At 42.5% G+C, this 16,698-nt stretch overlaps 1 protein-coding gene across 2 annotated transcripts; it reads left to right on the plus strand.

Annotated features, from left to right (window-relative positions):
* Positions 1 to 310: 310 nt before the first annotated feature.
* On the plus strand, positions 311 to 9,165 carry LOC102787849 (protein NLRC3-like). Of its 2 annotated transcripts, none has more exons than XM_087834680.1 (4): positions 311 to 584; positions 701 to 2,552; positions 4,058 to 4,234; positions 8,823 to 9,165. In XM_087834680.1, the coding sequence occupies exons 1-4, from the start codon at positions 311 to 313 to the stop codon at positions 9,016 to 9,018; spliced, it is 2,499 nt and encodes an 832-aa protein (XP_087690806.1). In that variant the 3' UTR covers positions 9,019 to 9,165. The 2 variants fall into 2 exon arrangements, with proteins under 2 accessions (XP_087690806.1, XP_087690805.1); XM_087834679.1 differs by lacking the exon at positions 8,823 to 9,165 and adding an exon at positions 5,978 to 6,173.
* Positions 9,166 to 16,698: the final 7,533 nt, after the last annotated feature.

A 16,698-nucleotide genomic window follows, 5' to 3' on the forward strand; every position in this document is an offset into this window, starting at 1 on the left:
AAAAGGGAGTTTTTCCTTCCCACTGTCGCCAAAGTGCTTGCTCATAGGGGGTCATATGATTGTTGGGCTTTTCTCTGTATCTATGAAGCGCCTTGAGGCGACATTTGTTGTGATTTGGCGCTATATAAATAAAATTAAATTGAATTGAATTGAATTGAATCGGAAACATGACTGTGTTCAAACTTTTTTTTCCTTTTTATAATGAGTCTAATCAAAGGTGGACAGAAGTATCTCCACTTTGACTTCTCTGTGTCACCATCAGAGCTTCTGCACAGTGTCATCAAATCTGGATGTTTGTCACTAACAGTCAATGATTTTAGTGATAAAGAAATGTGTTCACAGAGGGAGGAAGAGGAAGAGGAGTGGTGTTTGTGAGGACGAGCAGCTGTCCTGCTGTGATTTGTGTCAGGACGTCCTGAAGGATCCACTCTCTACCAGCTGTGGACACTGGTTCTGCAGACAGTGCATCTCCTCATACTGGGACCAGTCTGCTTCATCAGGAGACTCGACCTGTCCCCAGTGTGGAGAAAGATCCACAACCACAGCTGGACTGCAGACAGCCAGTCAGAGCAGCTGTGTACAAAGTAAGACTGAACATCTGTCTGCTGATGGACTCATTTCTGAAAACTGGACTTCTTGTGTTGTTCAGACATTGAAGAGTTTTCTTTCTCTTTAGTCTCATTGTTTTTCTTTCTTTCAGCAGATGTTGGTCTGCAGGAGGTTTTAGATGAACATATGATCAGTCTGAGGAGGAGATGTGAACGTGTGACTGAAGGAAGTGATGAAACAGGAAGTGATGAAACAGGAAGTAGAACCCTCCTCAACACCATCTACACTGAGCTCTACATCACAGAGGGACAGAGTGAAGAGGTTCATACCCAACATGAGGTGAGGCAGCTGGAGACAGCTTCCAAGATGGACGCCCTCCATGATGCTCCAATCAGGTGCCAGGACATCTTTAAAGCCTTACCTGACCAACAGAGACCCATCAGAGTGGTTCTGACCAACGGCGTGGCTGGTGTTGGAAAAACCTTCTCAGTGCAGAAGTTCACTCTGGACTGGGCAGAGGGCTTGGAGAACCAACATGTCAGTGTGGTGGTTCTGCTTTCATTCAGGGAGCTGAACCTGATCAGAGATGAGCAGTACAGTCTTCTGGAGCTGCTCCATGTTTTCCATCCAACATTACAGAAGGTCACAGCAGAGAAGCTGGCTGTCTCTCAGCTTTTGTTCATCTTTGACGGCCTGGATGAAAGCAGACTTTCATTGGATTTCACCAACAGGAAGCTGCTGTCTGATGTCACACAGAAGTCATCAGTCAGCCAGCTGCTGACAAACCTCATCCAGGGGAATCTGCTTCCCTCGGCTCTCGTCTGGATAACTTCCCGACCTGCAGCAGCCAATCAGATCCCTCCTACATGTGTTGACAGGCTAACAGAAGTACGAGGCTTCACTGACGCCCAGAAGGAGGAGTACTTCAGGAGGAGATTCAGTGATGAAGAGCTGTCCAGTAGAATCATCTCCCACATGAAGACATCCAGGAGCCTCCACATCATGTGTAGTATCCCAGTCTTCTGCTGGATCACTGCTACAGTTCTGGAGCACATGTTGACTACAGAGCAGAGAGGAGAGCTGCCCAAGACCCTGACTGACATGTACTCACACTTCCTGCTGGTTCAGACAAAGAGGAAGAAGAACAAGTACCACGAGGGACATGAGACGAGTCCACAGGAGCTGACGGAGGCTGACAGGGAAGTTCTTCTGAATCTGGGGAGGCTGGCGTTTGAACATCTGGAGAAAGGAAACATCATGTTCTACCAAGAAGACCTGGAGCAGTGTGGTCTGGATGTGACCGAGGCCTCGGTGTACTCAGGAGTTTGTACAGAGATCTTCAAAAGAGAGTGTGTGATCTTCCAGAAACCAGTCTACTGCTTTGTTCATCTGAGCATTCAGGAGTTTCTGGCTGCAGTCTACATGTTCCACTGTCACACCAACAGGAAGACAGAGGTGGTAGAAGGTTTTATAGGGAATTTCCGAGACAAATACAAAAACAGATCTTTTTTTAAGAACATGTTCGAGTCTTACAGCTTCCCATCAATGGATGCCTTTTTGGCTAAAGTCATGGAGAAATCCCTCCTGAGTAAAAATGGCCACCTGGACCTTTTTGTTCGCTTCCTTCATGGCCTCTGTCTGGAGTCCAACCAGAGACTCTTAGTAGGTCTGCTGGGTCAGACAGAGAACGGTCCAGAAACCATCCAGACAGTCATCAACAACCTGAAGAAGATGAACAGTGATGAAATCTCTCCTGACAGAAGCATCAACATCTTCCACTGTCTGATGGAGATGAACGACCTCTCAGTACATCAGGAGATCCAAGAGTTCCTGAAGTCAGAGAACAGATCAGAGAGACTCTCTGAGATCCAGTGCTCAGCTCTGGCCTTCATGCTGCAGATGTCAGAGGAGGTTCTGGATGAGTTGGACCTGCAGAAGTACAAAACATCAGTGCAGGGACGACAGAGACTGATTCCACCAGTGAGGAACTGCAGAAAGGCTGGGTGAGTCCAGATGTGATCATTAACATCATTGATCAGTGTAGGTTAGTAGTTTAATGTTGAAAATAAAATCAGATTGTAACCACAAAGTGTTTGTGTCCGTACGCTGCAACCTTCCACACCATCCTTTATCGTACAGACTCAGCAGCAGCTCCATGGATCCCAAATCCAAGAGTGGAGAACAGATTTGAAGTGTGTCACATCCATGCAGTCACAGCTGTTTCCACCATGTTTCCACTGATATTGATCCTGTTCAATGACACGTTTCATATCAGTGAATATGTTCTTCAGGACGTCCACTGACATGTTTAAGTGTCCTGCTGGAAATCACTCAAATCATCCATGAAATCCATGAAAAATCCTTTTAGTGTTTCTAACTTCCCCCTCTGTCCTCTCTCTCTCTCCATCCTCCTCACTGCTGCTTTCACTGATAATCACACAAACATCGTATTCAGCTACAAAATAACAATAATATCATCTGATGATCATTATTATAAGAGCAGCATCCATATTTGGTATCAGAGTAACACACTGATGGTTATGTGCAGTCATCATCAGTGACTGTGGCTCAAACAGAAGCTCTCTGATTGGTTGCTGACCTTGGTCACCTGTCCACTCTCACCTGTGTGTGTTTGCTCTCTCTTTGCTGTCTCCATCCTCTCTCTCCTTTCTCTCCCTCTCTGTCTTTGTACCGTCACTCAGGTCCAATGGAAACAGTGACATTTACAAACCAATCAAAGACAAACTGATCCATGTCAGGTGATAACAATATTCAAAGTGAATACAGGCTGCTGCTGGACACAGACAGGTGACATCATTTTGACTTGCTGTCACCTGGATCTGGACTCATAAACACTGAAGCCCTGAACAGGAATACAAATCATTTTCTGCCAACTAGCGACACACCAGCAGATAATGGCTCAGAAAGCTAAAATGAGCCAATCATTTCTGTGTTTAGTTCCTGAAATCAGATCTGATATCAGCAGCTCTGAGTTCATTCATCATTATTGTCCAGTGATGAGATTTCTGCTCCGTTTGGTAACAGTCAGCAGGTTTTTCCTGCGTGTGGACGTGAACAGTCGTACCTGACAGCAGGTAGCAAACAGAGATCATCTTTCCAGCTGGAACTCTTCACTGAGCTGAACTCATTCAAAATGTTCTGGAGTCAAAACAGGAAACAGTCCAAATGTGTGTCTTCACTCTGACTCTGGATCAGATCTCAGTGACAGACTGTGGACATTATGGAAGCCTAAATGTGACACCATCTTCCTCCTTCATCTGCAGATTAAAGCCAAACAAAGATTCTCATTAAAAGTCTGCAGGTCTGAGAGAGACTCAATCGTTGTGTCATGTCAAACACAGTAAGAGGAGCTGAAGCACAGATGTGAAGAGCAGATTCATCAGATTATGACCTCACTCTGTTTTGTCTTCATATACATTCAGTCTGTGTTTATAATGCAGATTTTCTGCTTTTATAATAACACATTTTATATTTTCTATCATCACAGACTGACTCTGTGTCGACTCTCAGAGACTTACTGTGAAGTTGTGGCCTCAGCTCTGAAGTCCAACCCCTCCCATCTGACAGAGCTGGACATGAGTGAGAACCTCAACCTACAGGATTCAGGTGTGAAGCTTCTGTGTGGTGGACTGGAGAGTCCAAACTGTCGACTGGAGACTCTGGGGTGAGTTCACTGACTGTGGCTGTTGTTGTTTTTCTATATTTCAGGTCTTTGATTGATGTTTGAAACTTTCTTTAGTTCCTAAATGTTCAGGATGTGTCTGAAGACAAATGTGAAGAAGTTTGAGTGCTTTCAGAAATGTTGTCTTTCCAAACGACTGAACAACAGTTTTTCCTTTTGGCTCCAAACAGAAGTGACAGACTTGAGCAGGGTTCATTTAAAGGCTGACAGAAGTGGAGTGGTGACGGGGAGATGTTTGACAGGACAGTGTTTCAGCCTCCACAGGTTCATGTTGTGCTCCATCAGTCAGTGAAGATGAAGTCAGTGCTGATGAGGCTGTAGAGTGTGTGAGGGATGTGAATGAGGATGATGAAGATCTGATGATAGCAGATAAAAACAGGCTGCAGAGACTTTGAGCCATACAGGGCACACAGTGTGTACAGAACAGCTGAAATCATTATGGAGGCCTCACTGGAATATGGAAGCATCACAGCACAGCTTCAGTGAAGCTTTAAAGTCTCTGATATGAGATGAGAAATGAAGCAGCCAGAGCTTTTTCATGAGTGGAAATCCACGGTGACTGTGAGCTGCTGCTACAGCCTCCAGATTAGCCAGCAGCTCATCCTGCTCAACATTTTCTCACCAACTTTAATGGAAGTGTGATGTTTTCAGCTGGAGTGATGGTCAGGGTGGCCTCCCTCTCCTCTTCTTCTCCTCTTCCTCTTTCATTTGTAAAGCCACTTCTGCTGCTTTCATTCATGTGGAAGTCCTGTAGCTGAGTTTGGGAGAGACTAACAGCCTCGGCAGCAGAGGGGAGAAAGGCTGTAACACCACCACTTTACTCTGTTCTACCTGTCACATCATTTTATCAGGAAACAAATAAGCTCATGTTTTTACTATGTTTGTCTTGAAGATGTAAGAAGATCACATGGTGCTTTTTCTTATTGTGTTGGTTTGTTTCCTGTCTCTTGGATGGAGCCCAGCTGTGCGTGGCCCCTGGGCCTGTGGTCAGAGTGTGTGCTGGATAATCCGGCCCAGGATGAGGCCAAACTGACATGGGATGAAATGTCTGTCACATAATTGAGCTTAGTGTAGTTTCATTTCTGCACAATTTAAAAACAACCCAAACTTTGTTCTGTCTTTTCTATGTTATACTGTAGACTTTCTTTGATACTGTGTCCAAAAGGAGCAGCTTTTACTTTGAAGGGGAGCCGTCTCTGTTTCCTCTTCAGGTTGGATGATGGAAGCAAATGAGTGTGTGATGTTCTTTCAGTGTTGCACTTTGTAGACGCTCCCTGAGCACTGGTCTCACAGCCAGCTGCACATAGAGACCAGTGTTGTTAGTCCAGGTCAGAAGATGACTTGTTGGAATGAAAATGAGCTTGTAGTTTGTCTGCTTTAATAATGTGACTGGAAAAAGTCAAAGTGTTGGACTTCAAATATGTCCATTTCTTTCACACTTCACCTTTAAAAGTGAAGCCTTGTGTTTCCTGGAAGGAAAAACACGACTTTTTCAAGTCTTTGTCCTGTTTTTATGAGAAATGTACGACTTTAATGTGAAACATTCAGAGTTTTTTCTCTTGTTGTGTTTGTTTGAAGCTGCTTCCTGTTGGCTTCAGCTGTTTGGAGTTTCCATTTTCTAAACTTCTACATTCTGAACCTTCTTCAGCTCTGAACAGATGATGAAACACTGAATGATTTCAAGCACTTTGTCTGATAAACTTACATCTTTCATTCTTTATACAGATTGAGGAGCTGTGGTTTGTCAGAGATCAGCTGTGATTATCTGGCAGCAGCACTGAAGTCCAACCCCTCCCATCTGAGACAGCTGGACCTGAGAGGAAACAACAAGCTGCAGGATTCAGGAGTGAAGCATCTGTGTGGTTTCCTGGAGAGTCCAGGATGTAAACTTGAAACTCTGAGGTCAGTCAGCATGTTTTAGTTGTGCTGAGATGAATATGATGTGAAAGTTGTGCTGACACTAAACTGCAGACATCAGGCTGATATTATACTGATCCACACTGAGGATCTTCATGGTAAAGTCTGTTTTCTTCTTCTCTGGTTTAGTCCATTGACTGCAGCAGAACAATGTTCACATTTCAAACAGGGATACTCAACGTACGGCCCGCGGCCCACACGCGGCCTGCCCACCTTTCCTGATTCAGAGAGAGGGGACCCTGATTAACTGTGTAGCTTCTTCCTCACAGTTCTAAGTATCAGACACAACAATGAATAATCCACAGCTGACTGTCTTTAGCAGGTCAAAGGTCACGGCACACAGCAGACAGTGGGAAATATTATAATCCTGATCATTTATCAGCACATATCCATATGTATAAAAACAAAGCTGACACTGTGAGACTTGATCAGAGGTGTGATCATCACAGCAGAGGCCTTTGTGTCAAAGTCACTGAGGATCAAACAGAAACACATGAAGCAGATTTTCCTCTTCTGGCTTTTTATAGCAGATAACCTTCAAAATATTCTGCAGTCGATCAAAAACTGAAGCAAACCATGAATCAATATGTGAACATGAGCTGATGCTGCTGAAGTGAAGCAAAGTTACAGAGGTTTGATTACAGACACAGCTGAGAGTTTGTAATCTGTCATCATTTTAAAAGGTTTAAATTTCTTCAGTATTGAACAGCAGAAATGAGGCTTTGCTTTCAGAGGCCGACAGCAGTGAACACAACAGCAGACTGGTGCGTAATAAGCAGTGAATGATGCAGAAAACAGATTTTTGAAGGTAAACTGTTCTTGAAGTACACTGAGAGAGAGAGAGCTGTGCAGGAAGTAAACGTCAAAGTCAGAGAGAATTCATGACGATGTTCATCAAACGTGAAGCGTAGTTTGGATCTTCTTTTGCTGCTGGTTCAGTCAGTGTAACAGTTGTTATGTTAGTATTTGACCACTAGGCGGAGCTCTTGTAATGATAATGTAATTAACGCATTTTATTTTGTATGTTTTATTTTTGTGTTGAGCATGTTAACATTTTCCTTTTTTGCCTACCGGATTGGTGTACAGTTAATTTGATACATGGAAAATAACCGGTTAATTTTGTAAGTTTAAGGTAAGGGCAGAGGTCACTTCCTGTTTTGGGAAGTAAGGTCAGAAAAGGCTGCTCATGGTGATGGTCTAGCCGTGTAAAGTCAAGCTAAGAAAGAAGAAATAAGTCCTAAGTTCCAATTACACGGGTTTGTCTACTTGCAGGCCAAAGTGGTATGTTTGTTTATATTTTGTGAATTTTATATTGTAATATGTTTAATGCTGAAATATAATTTTCTTGTACATTTGTATTCACCAGTTCTACGGTGTACCTGTGTACGTTAAAGAAGCGCAGTAAACATCAGTAAAGAAGAACTCTCGTGTGTCTCGTGTGTGTGTACAAGCCGGCATAGTCAGTTTTGGTTGGAGACAGATGAAACCTGCAGCTTCAGGATCTGTGAGCTGTCCACTTTCAGCCCCGACGGCGTGTCCGTGTACGTGCCGTCGAGTGAACGATCCACGCTCTGTGTTTCCATCTTTGTGTGTTTAGCTGCTCTCATTTACTGTTTTATCTGTTTGGTTGTTGTTGAAATACTTTTGGGAGCTTTAACCTGAGATTCTGGCAAAATACATTTATATTAAACATCGATTCAGGATTCAATCAACATCGTTTTATTCAAATTAAAACCATTTAAATAGGAAAATCCATTTTTTTACACCCGCCTCTAATGCTGGGTAATGTCAGCTGGTCCATGTGCAGCTGGCTGTGAGGCTCAGGGAGCGTCTACAAAGTGCAACACTGAAAGAACATCATCCATAAATATTGAGTAATAACTGGACTCTCATACAGCGAGACTCAAATGCCTTTAAACATCAGCTTATCCTGCTGATCCAAGTCCAACACTGAGTTTGTAAAAACATGTTTGTCAATCATTTTGTTTGGTTTCTGAGGAAAATGATTCAATAACTTGCTGCTAATACACAACATTTCATCATATTTCCTCATAACCCTCTTTTGTCTGACCATTTGATCCCATTTGAATTTGCAATAAAGGATCCACAGAGTTTGGTGACAATAATGACAGTAGATGTTTGTGTGATGGAAGCAAATGAGTGTGTGATGTTCTTTCAGTGTTGCACTTTGTAGACGCTCCCTGAGCACTGGTTTCACAGCCAGCTGCACATAGAGACCAGTGTTGTTAGTCCAGGTCAGAAGATGACTTGTTGGAATGAAAATGAGCTTGTAGTTTGTCTGCTTTAATAATGTGACTGGAAAAAGGTGTTGGACTTCAAATATGTCCATTTCTTTCACACTTCACCTTTCACCTTTCAAGTGAAGCCTTGTGGTTCCTGGAAGGAAAAACACGACTTTTTCAAGTCTTTGTCCTGTTTTTATGAGAAATGTACGACTTTAATGTGAAACATTCAGAGTTTTTTCTCTTGTTGTGTTTGTTTGAAGCTGCTTCCTGTTGGCTTCAGCTGTTTGGAGTTTCCATTTTCTAAACTTCTACATTCTGAACCTTCTTCAGCTCTGAACAGATGATGAAACACTGAATGATTTCAAGCACTTTGTCTAATAAACTTACATCTTTCATTCTTTATACAGATTGAGGGGCTGTGGTTTGTCAGAGATCAGCTGTGATTATCTGGCAGCAGCGCTGAAGTCCAACCCCTCCCATCTGAGACAGCTGAAGTTGAGCTACAACAACAACCTGCAGGATTCAGGAGTGAAGCATCTGTGTGGTTTCCTGGAGAGTCCAGGATGTAAACTTGAAACTCTGAGGTCAGTCAGCATGTTTTAGTTGTGCTGAGATGAATATGATGTGAAAGTTGTGCTGACACTAAACTGCAGACATCAGGCTGATATTATACTGATCCACACTGAGGATCTTCATGGTAAAGTCTGTTTTCTTCTTCTCTGGTTTAGTCCATTGACTGCAGCAGAACAATGTTCACATTTCAAACCTTCAAAGAAGAAGAAAAATCCTCCACTGGATAATTCACTGTGAAACTCTCCATCTCTTCATTCCACCTTAAAGTCTGTGTGACACTGAAATCCAAAGCAAAATGTGCGTTTGCTTTACAGACAGCAGTCCAACACAAACATACACACATCATCCAAAACACAGTCCAACATCCAAATCTCCTCCACTGCCAGCATGAATGATGGGAAAGAGAAGGAGGAACACTCTGACATTCAGGGTTAGAATGAGTTTCATGAAGCAGACTGTGAAGATCAAAGCTGCATTAGAAAGCTTACATGAATGAATGAGTGGACAGAAGTGGACAGAGATCATCTGAAGCACTTCAAAGGCTTTAAATCAGCACATTTCTCTTTATTCTTTATCAACTCTGTTAGTTTCTCTCAGTTTTCTGTGGAATGAAGCTAACAGCAGGCTAATAAGATGCTGACCAACAGGTTTCTGTTAAAGGTTGTAATTTGTATATGAAAAAGTGCTTTGGCTCAGCAGGGATCAGCTTACAGGTAGAATACAGCTGCTGGATGGGATTAGCATGTCATAGCTATCTACAAAACTGCTAACTGGGGGATTTCAGGCCATCTATGGATCATTTTTGCTAACTGTTTATTCAGCTTAGGCTCACAGGGCTGCAGCCTGTGCCCTAGCTGTCATAGGGCAAGAGGCGTGGTTCACCTGCACAGGTGAGCAGTCCATCACAGGGCCAACAGAGAGAGACAGAGAAGCACTCTCTCACATCCACACCTACAGCCAATTTAGAAGCACCAATGAACCTAAGCAGCATTTCATTGGACTGTGGGAGAACATCCAACCTCCACAGAAAGGCCAACAAGCTTCAACCTACAACCTTCTTGCTTTAAGGCACTAGTGCGAACCACTTTCCCCATTTCAGCCCAAATCCTGCATCTTCCTGTTTCTGACTCCAGGCCAGCTCCACTAACACTTTCTCATCAGACACTGCCACCTAGTGGATGAAGTCTTAGTTCCATTTGAAGCTTCAGATTCCAGTTAGTTCCTTTACAAAGAGGTGGAGGTGGTGGGGCCACAGCACCATCATCACTGAGTGCCATAGGACACTTAACCTTTGTTTCCATATGCTGGGAACTTCCTGTTGTTCCAAGGAGGACTGGAAAATGTGTGAAAATCTCCCAGTCAGTTCCTCACAGCACACTTCAATCATTTCCCTCCCACAGCATCAGGACCAGGGCTTTTTCTCTCTTTGGTCCCACTAAGAGATTTCCACACAAACACCTCATCAGTGGGACTCTCAGAGCTACCAGCCCTTTGCTACAATCACAAAGCTCTTCATTGAAATCAATGATATCAAAGCTGGAATCAAATGAGTCCAAGTCTTCTGCTGATTCAGCATCACATTCATCTTTGCTCCTTGTTCTGCATCCCCACCATGGACTTCATTCCTTTCCAAGCCAGCCTTGAGTGTCCTTTATTCAGCTCATCCTCTGCTTTACTTTTACACCTGATTTTAGCTGCTTTATCTCTCTTTCAACAAGTTTCTGTGCCTCAATCTTTTTCTTCTCTCCCTCATAACAAGACAGCTTCTTCTGCCTGAGAACATGTTGGAGTGATTTACTAATCCAGGGCTGCTTATTGGGGAAAATACTTCCTGTTTCCAAAGTAATCCCCATTTTTCCCAGAAAGAAATGTCAGTAGAAATCGATGATCTAAGTGAGAACATGAGCCTTTAAAAAGTCCCAGTGGGTGCAGTCAAAGCAGTCCCTCAGTCCCAGTATAGAGTCTCTGGTCCAGACTGGAACAACTGTGTGCCCAGTTTGAGCTCTCTTCAGTGCTGTGACCTGACAGACCCAGAGGGGCCATCACATCACATTTAGAAGCTCCCCTAATGGAGCCACAACACATGTCCAATACTTAGTCTGTCTTGTTGGACCAACTGGAAGAAATGATTCAAGGACTTAGTCACAGAACAGAGATTCAAATCTTCAAAATCCAACTGGCTGCATCAGGACATATAGTCTGAAGTTCTGCACAGTTTCCTGTTTGAAGCTGCTTCCTGTTGGCTTCAGCTGTTTGGAGTTTCCATTTTCTAAACTTCTACATTCTGAACCTTCTTCAGCTCTGAACAGATGATGAAACACTGAATGATTTCAAGCACTTTGTCTAATAAACTTACATCTTTCATTCTTTATACAGATTGATGAGCTGTGGTTTGTCAGAGATCAGCTGTGATTATCTGGCAGCAGCACTGAAGTCCAACCCCTCCCATCTGAGACAGCTGGACCTACAACTTAACAACCTGAAGGATCCAGATGTGAAGCAGCTGTCTGATCTTCAGCAGAGTCCAGACTACAGTCTGGAGACTCTGAGGTCAGTAGAGTGATGGAGTGAGTGGGTGGTGCTGTCAGCAGTATTGTACTAAACACAGTCAGTATGAAACAAAGATCCAGTGTTTCCTGTAAAGCTGCAGCTTCTCAGTGAAGCTGTGAGAGGAGAACGGTGACAGGCTTCAGGATTGGACACAAACACTTCCTGTTTCTGCCTTTTTGTCACCTTTATGGTCACCATAGAAACGGCTAACATGCTCTGATCAAACACTGTCAACAGCCAATCAGCTCTCTGAACAAAGCAGCACGCAGACCAATGACTGCATTCATTTCCAAGTTTAAAGCAGTGAAGAACACAGTCTGTAGGTGAGGAAGAATTTAGTGAGAGCAGATGTTTGGATGGAATTCCTCCAGTTAACAGCTGGAACGTCCATCTGGATTGTTGGGCTTGTTGTTGGGGTTCCTACAGAGCTCAGAGTGGACACACCAAGGTTCTTCTAATGAATGAAAGTCCAAACTCAAACTAGGAGGGAAAAACATTTCCATCAACTTCAATAAAAATCCAAAGATTAGAGAAAGTGAAGCAACAATGAGTCCTAGTCCAGTCCCAGCACTGAAGTCCCTGCTGCTCTTTATACTGGATGTGCTGCATCACTGACTGACAGCTGATGAAGAGTCTCTGGAAACACTCGTTTATCTCCTCTGCTCTTCCTCCTTCTCTCTGCAGGTGGTGATGATGGTAAACAGGACGGTGTGTGTGCTGAGAGAGGAGCAGCTGTGTCCTGATGATCCAGAGAGGTTGAAGCAGCAGCAGCTTGTGTGTAGAGACGCTCTGACTGGGCCATGTTACTGGGAGGTGGAGAGGAGAGCTTCATCCAGCAGTGACTGACAGAGGAATGAAGTGCAGATGACTGTCAGTGCTGCAGAGTGAACTGCTCTGAGAACAGCTCCACTGTCAGACACAATGTAGAGTCCAGCATCATCCCTGTGTGTCCCTCTGGATCTGACAGAGGATCATCAGTGTATCTGGACTGCTCTGCTGCTGCTCTGTCCTTCTACAGTCTCTGCACAGTCTCTGTCTGACTCTGGCTTCAGACCCTCCTGGATCAAACTCACCTGGAAAGACTTTCAAACATCACTCAATAGATTTGAATACAGAATATATTTGATATATACTGTAGATGTAATGTAGAGTTGCAGTTTGTCACTTGTAAATACAGTCTGTGAGCAGCTATGAGCTGAAAGATCTTTCTAGAAACACGAAATGTTTTGTCTCTTCTGTTGCTTTTTCATATATTTCCACAACATTAATATTGATCCCACCTGTCTCACCTGTTTCATGCTTTTATACATAATAACAGGACACGTGTGATCTGAGCGCTGCTGTGGTTGCTGTGCTGCACGTCTTCATTTAGATAACAGAGACATCTAGTGGTTCAGAGGGAGAACTGCAGGAGGTGGAGCTGTGTTTCAGCATGGAAAACTTTTTATTTTTATCTTTTAGGCGCAGATACAAATATGACAAGTATCAGTGTACGATACAAAAGGTCAAATCAGTTAGCAGAGGGAACAGTGATCACACAGCAATGTAAGAATAGAAACATAACAGTGAATCTGGACATGTATACAGATGGAAGCAAACAAACAGGATGTAACACTACATTAAAGCCACAAATGGAAAGAAAACAAACCCAAAGGAAAATATATTTGATCTCAGGAATCCAAATGAGATGCTTTAGAGCACGGGTCGGCAACCCTGGGCACGCGTGTTACAGCTGCCACGTGAAGGGTTAACTGATGGCACGCCCATAGCTGGACTGGCCATCGGGCATACCGATGGTGATTTTTCGTTTTTATGAGCCGATGATGTTTTTTTATTTCTTTGTAACGGTATAAACAATGAAAGGTGGTGGATTGGCCGGATGCTGGTCGATGTGTAAAAATAAGTCAGTTGTTTGGTGGTGGCTATGGCGTAGTGATGGGTCGTTCGCGAACGAAATGGCTCTTAGAGCCGGCTCTTTGACGTGAACGACGCGACCCGGCTCCTTATCGCGACCCGGCACGTGGGTTTTTTCTCTTTCTCTCACCCTCTCTCTCGCACTTTTTTTCCGCTTCACTCAGCACGCGAGCCTTGTGCTTTACGCTGGGCAGAGGGGGGAGGGGCGGTAGTTACACTCAGTAGCACAGGAGGGAGAGAGAGAGAGAGCCAGGGACAACAACATCACATTAGAAAGGTATAGTAATCATCCACAACTATTTTCGGTTGCAGATGATAAAGGATTCAGAAAGTTTATTCATGCAGGCCCATATGACAGAGAATGTGCATCTTCTTTTTGTTTTCATATTTTAATTTATATTTAATTGTGTTGTGGTTTGCAGTGTTTTGTGTTGTTTCACTTTCAATTTGTAAAAGGAAAAAGATGAAAATTTAAATAGTTAAAAGTTGAAATGTGAATAGTTGATTTTTGTATTATATGATTTACTTATTACATTTTATGTGGAGTGAATAAATAAAAGTATATTTACGGTGGCCCCTACAGACTAAGCACATACAAACTTCAAATCATGTACAAACTCAAAAACACGTACAAACTCCGAAGCACGTACAAACTCCGAAGCACGTAAAAACTCCGAAGCACGTAAAAACTCAAAGCACGTACAAAAGACAACAGAAGTGCTCCAGGATGCTGGGCGCAGTGTTGAGCTTTTGTTAGTGGCTACACAAGCCAGCAAGTACCAACGACCGGATTTGGTGTGTGGTAGTAACAGGTAAATAAACTTTTTTTTTTTTAATTATTTGAATATATGAGTGCCTGTGTATAAATACACAGGCACTCATATATATTCACAAACAAAATACACAAACAATACACACATGCTTTCATGCTTTCAATTGTGTAATTTAAGTGATCTAGTAGCTCTGCTTTGGAAGTTCAGTTCATGCTTGAAATGTGTTTTGGAGTTTGTACGTGTTTTGTCTCTAGGGGCCACCGCATATATTTATATATAAACATATATAAATAAAACCACTTTTTTTTACGTTAGTAATTCCTTTTGTGCATAATTTTATATTATTGTTAATAATAAATTAATTAAAGCAACAAAACAACCTGAAGAGCCGGTTCGGAGCCGAAAGAGCCGGCTCTTTTTAGTGAGCCGAACCGAAAGAGCCGGATCTCTAAAAAGAGCCGGAAATCCCATCACTACTATGGCGGAGCTTCCACAGAGGCAGCAGGTGGATGAGGGAAAGGGGAGGTAGGAGGAGCAGAGACCCGAGGCGGCCGCCTCGAGTGTCAAGTGAGCTGAACTTCAGGTAAGAAGTTATGACCTGCAGTCTATCTGGGTCAGATATAAACCAAGTTTAGGTGGAGTTTATTTTCCTTGTGCTGACTTTTTACAGTCAGTTACAATCAGTGTTGGGAAGGTTACTTTTAAAATGTATTCCATTACAGAATACAGAATACATGCCCCAAAATGTATTCTGTAACGTATTCCGTTACGTTACTCAATGAGAGTAACGTATTCTGAATACTTTGGATTACTTAATATATTATCATGCTGTTTACAACTACATGAATGTACTTTTGCTGTGATTTATTACTGTTACTAAAGGTCCGCGGCTCCGAACCGTAGTAAAGGGACCTCTGGCTAATACGGTGGGTTCTGTGTCGGGCTCGTAGCTGAAAACTAGCTTTACTTTGTTGTCTGGGTCAACTTTGCTAGCAGAGACAGAGAGAGGCGTTGAAAGGCTGCTCCAACAGAACTTATTGTTTTTGGAGGAAAACACGAACACGGTGTACAGTCGAGTCTTAATAGCTTACTTACAACTGGGCTCGTCAGGCACTCTTCTTGGCTGCAGTGGTTATTATTATATTTACATGCTTCCAGCTCCCGTTTTTGCTCGATGACAGCTCGTACTTTTCCTTTTTCTCCCTCCCTCGCTCACAGACACATAACGTGTACAGCAGTCCATTCTCCCTGCAGCACGGACTACACTGCCTATGATGCTACATTCTTTAGAGCTATACCTGTAGCATTCTGCCTATTAGCTTAGCACAACAACAACAGGCGCTCTCTCACCCAGGAAACACGCAGAGAGAGAGCGTCACCCTGTAACCATGGCAACCATAAAGCTGCTGCCTGGAACAACAGAACGTAGCTGTCAAACAAAACCCAAACAGTCCTGACCTGCGATAATATGAAACAGGGAAGTACCGCTGTGTAATCCATTTATTTCAACAAAGTAACTGTATTCTAAATACCACCTTTTTAAACGGTAACTGTAACGGAATACAGTTACTCATATTTTGTATTTTAAATACGTAACGGCGGTACATGTATTCCGTTACTCCCCAACACTGGTTACAATAACTCGTACTGCGTGCTAGCTAGCATGACGGAGTTTCTATACAGCTGGGTGGGTGCTATGATGCTACTGATAGTGAACTTTACAGTGGCTTGCAAAAGTATTCGGCCCCCTTGAACTTTCCCACATTTTGTCACATTACAGCCACAAACATGAATCAATTTTATTGGAATTCCACGTGAAAGACCAACACAAAGTGGTGAACACGTGAGAAGTGGAACGAAAATCATACATGATTCCAAACATTTTTTACAAATAAATAACTGCAAAGTGGGGTGTGCGTAATTATCGTGTCATGGAAAAACACACTGCCATCAACTTCTGTTTTGTTTTTGTCAAAATCACTGTAATATAATCACTGTACCTTTATATACATGCGACTTATATTAATGCTGCTGCCCTCTTGTGGCTAAAGTGTAATTATGTTATTGTTATTAGGGAAAACATTTGAGAGTAACATGCCAAATGAGTCAGCACTTTGGCTTTAGCTCAAGAAATCCTCATTTTTATGTCAATGTCATCAGTTATAGTTGCATGTATTCATTATCATAATTTAACCTTTAATAATGATGTCCTAAATTGATTTTATGTAAACTAGACGATAATTTTATGGTTGTATTAAATAAAGACATCACTAATGAATTAACTATTTCAGTAATTAATTAAAAAATGTACATAATTAATTAAAGAAATATATTAATAATGAATTATCCATTAATTTCATTTAAAATGTTTCATTATTTGTTTATATACAATTCAAATGAGTTAATTACATATTTAATCAATTATTGGTTTGTTTTCTATTTTAATTATTTTACTGACACATTTAATGAATTT

This window comes from Neolamprologus brichardi, chromosome 22 (genome assembly GCF_056152115.1).
Source record: "Neolamprologus brichardi isolate AB-2024 chromosome 22, ASM5615211v1, whole genome shotgun sequence".
Taxonomy (NCBI): domain Eukaryota; kingdom Metazoa; phylum Chordata; class Actinopteri; order Cichliformes; family Cichlidae; genus Neolamprologus; species Neolamprologus brichardi.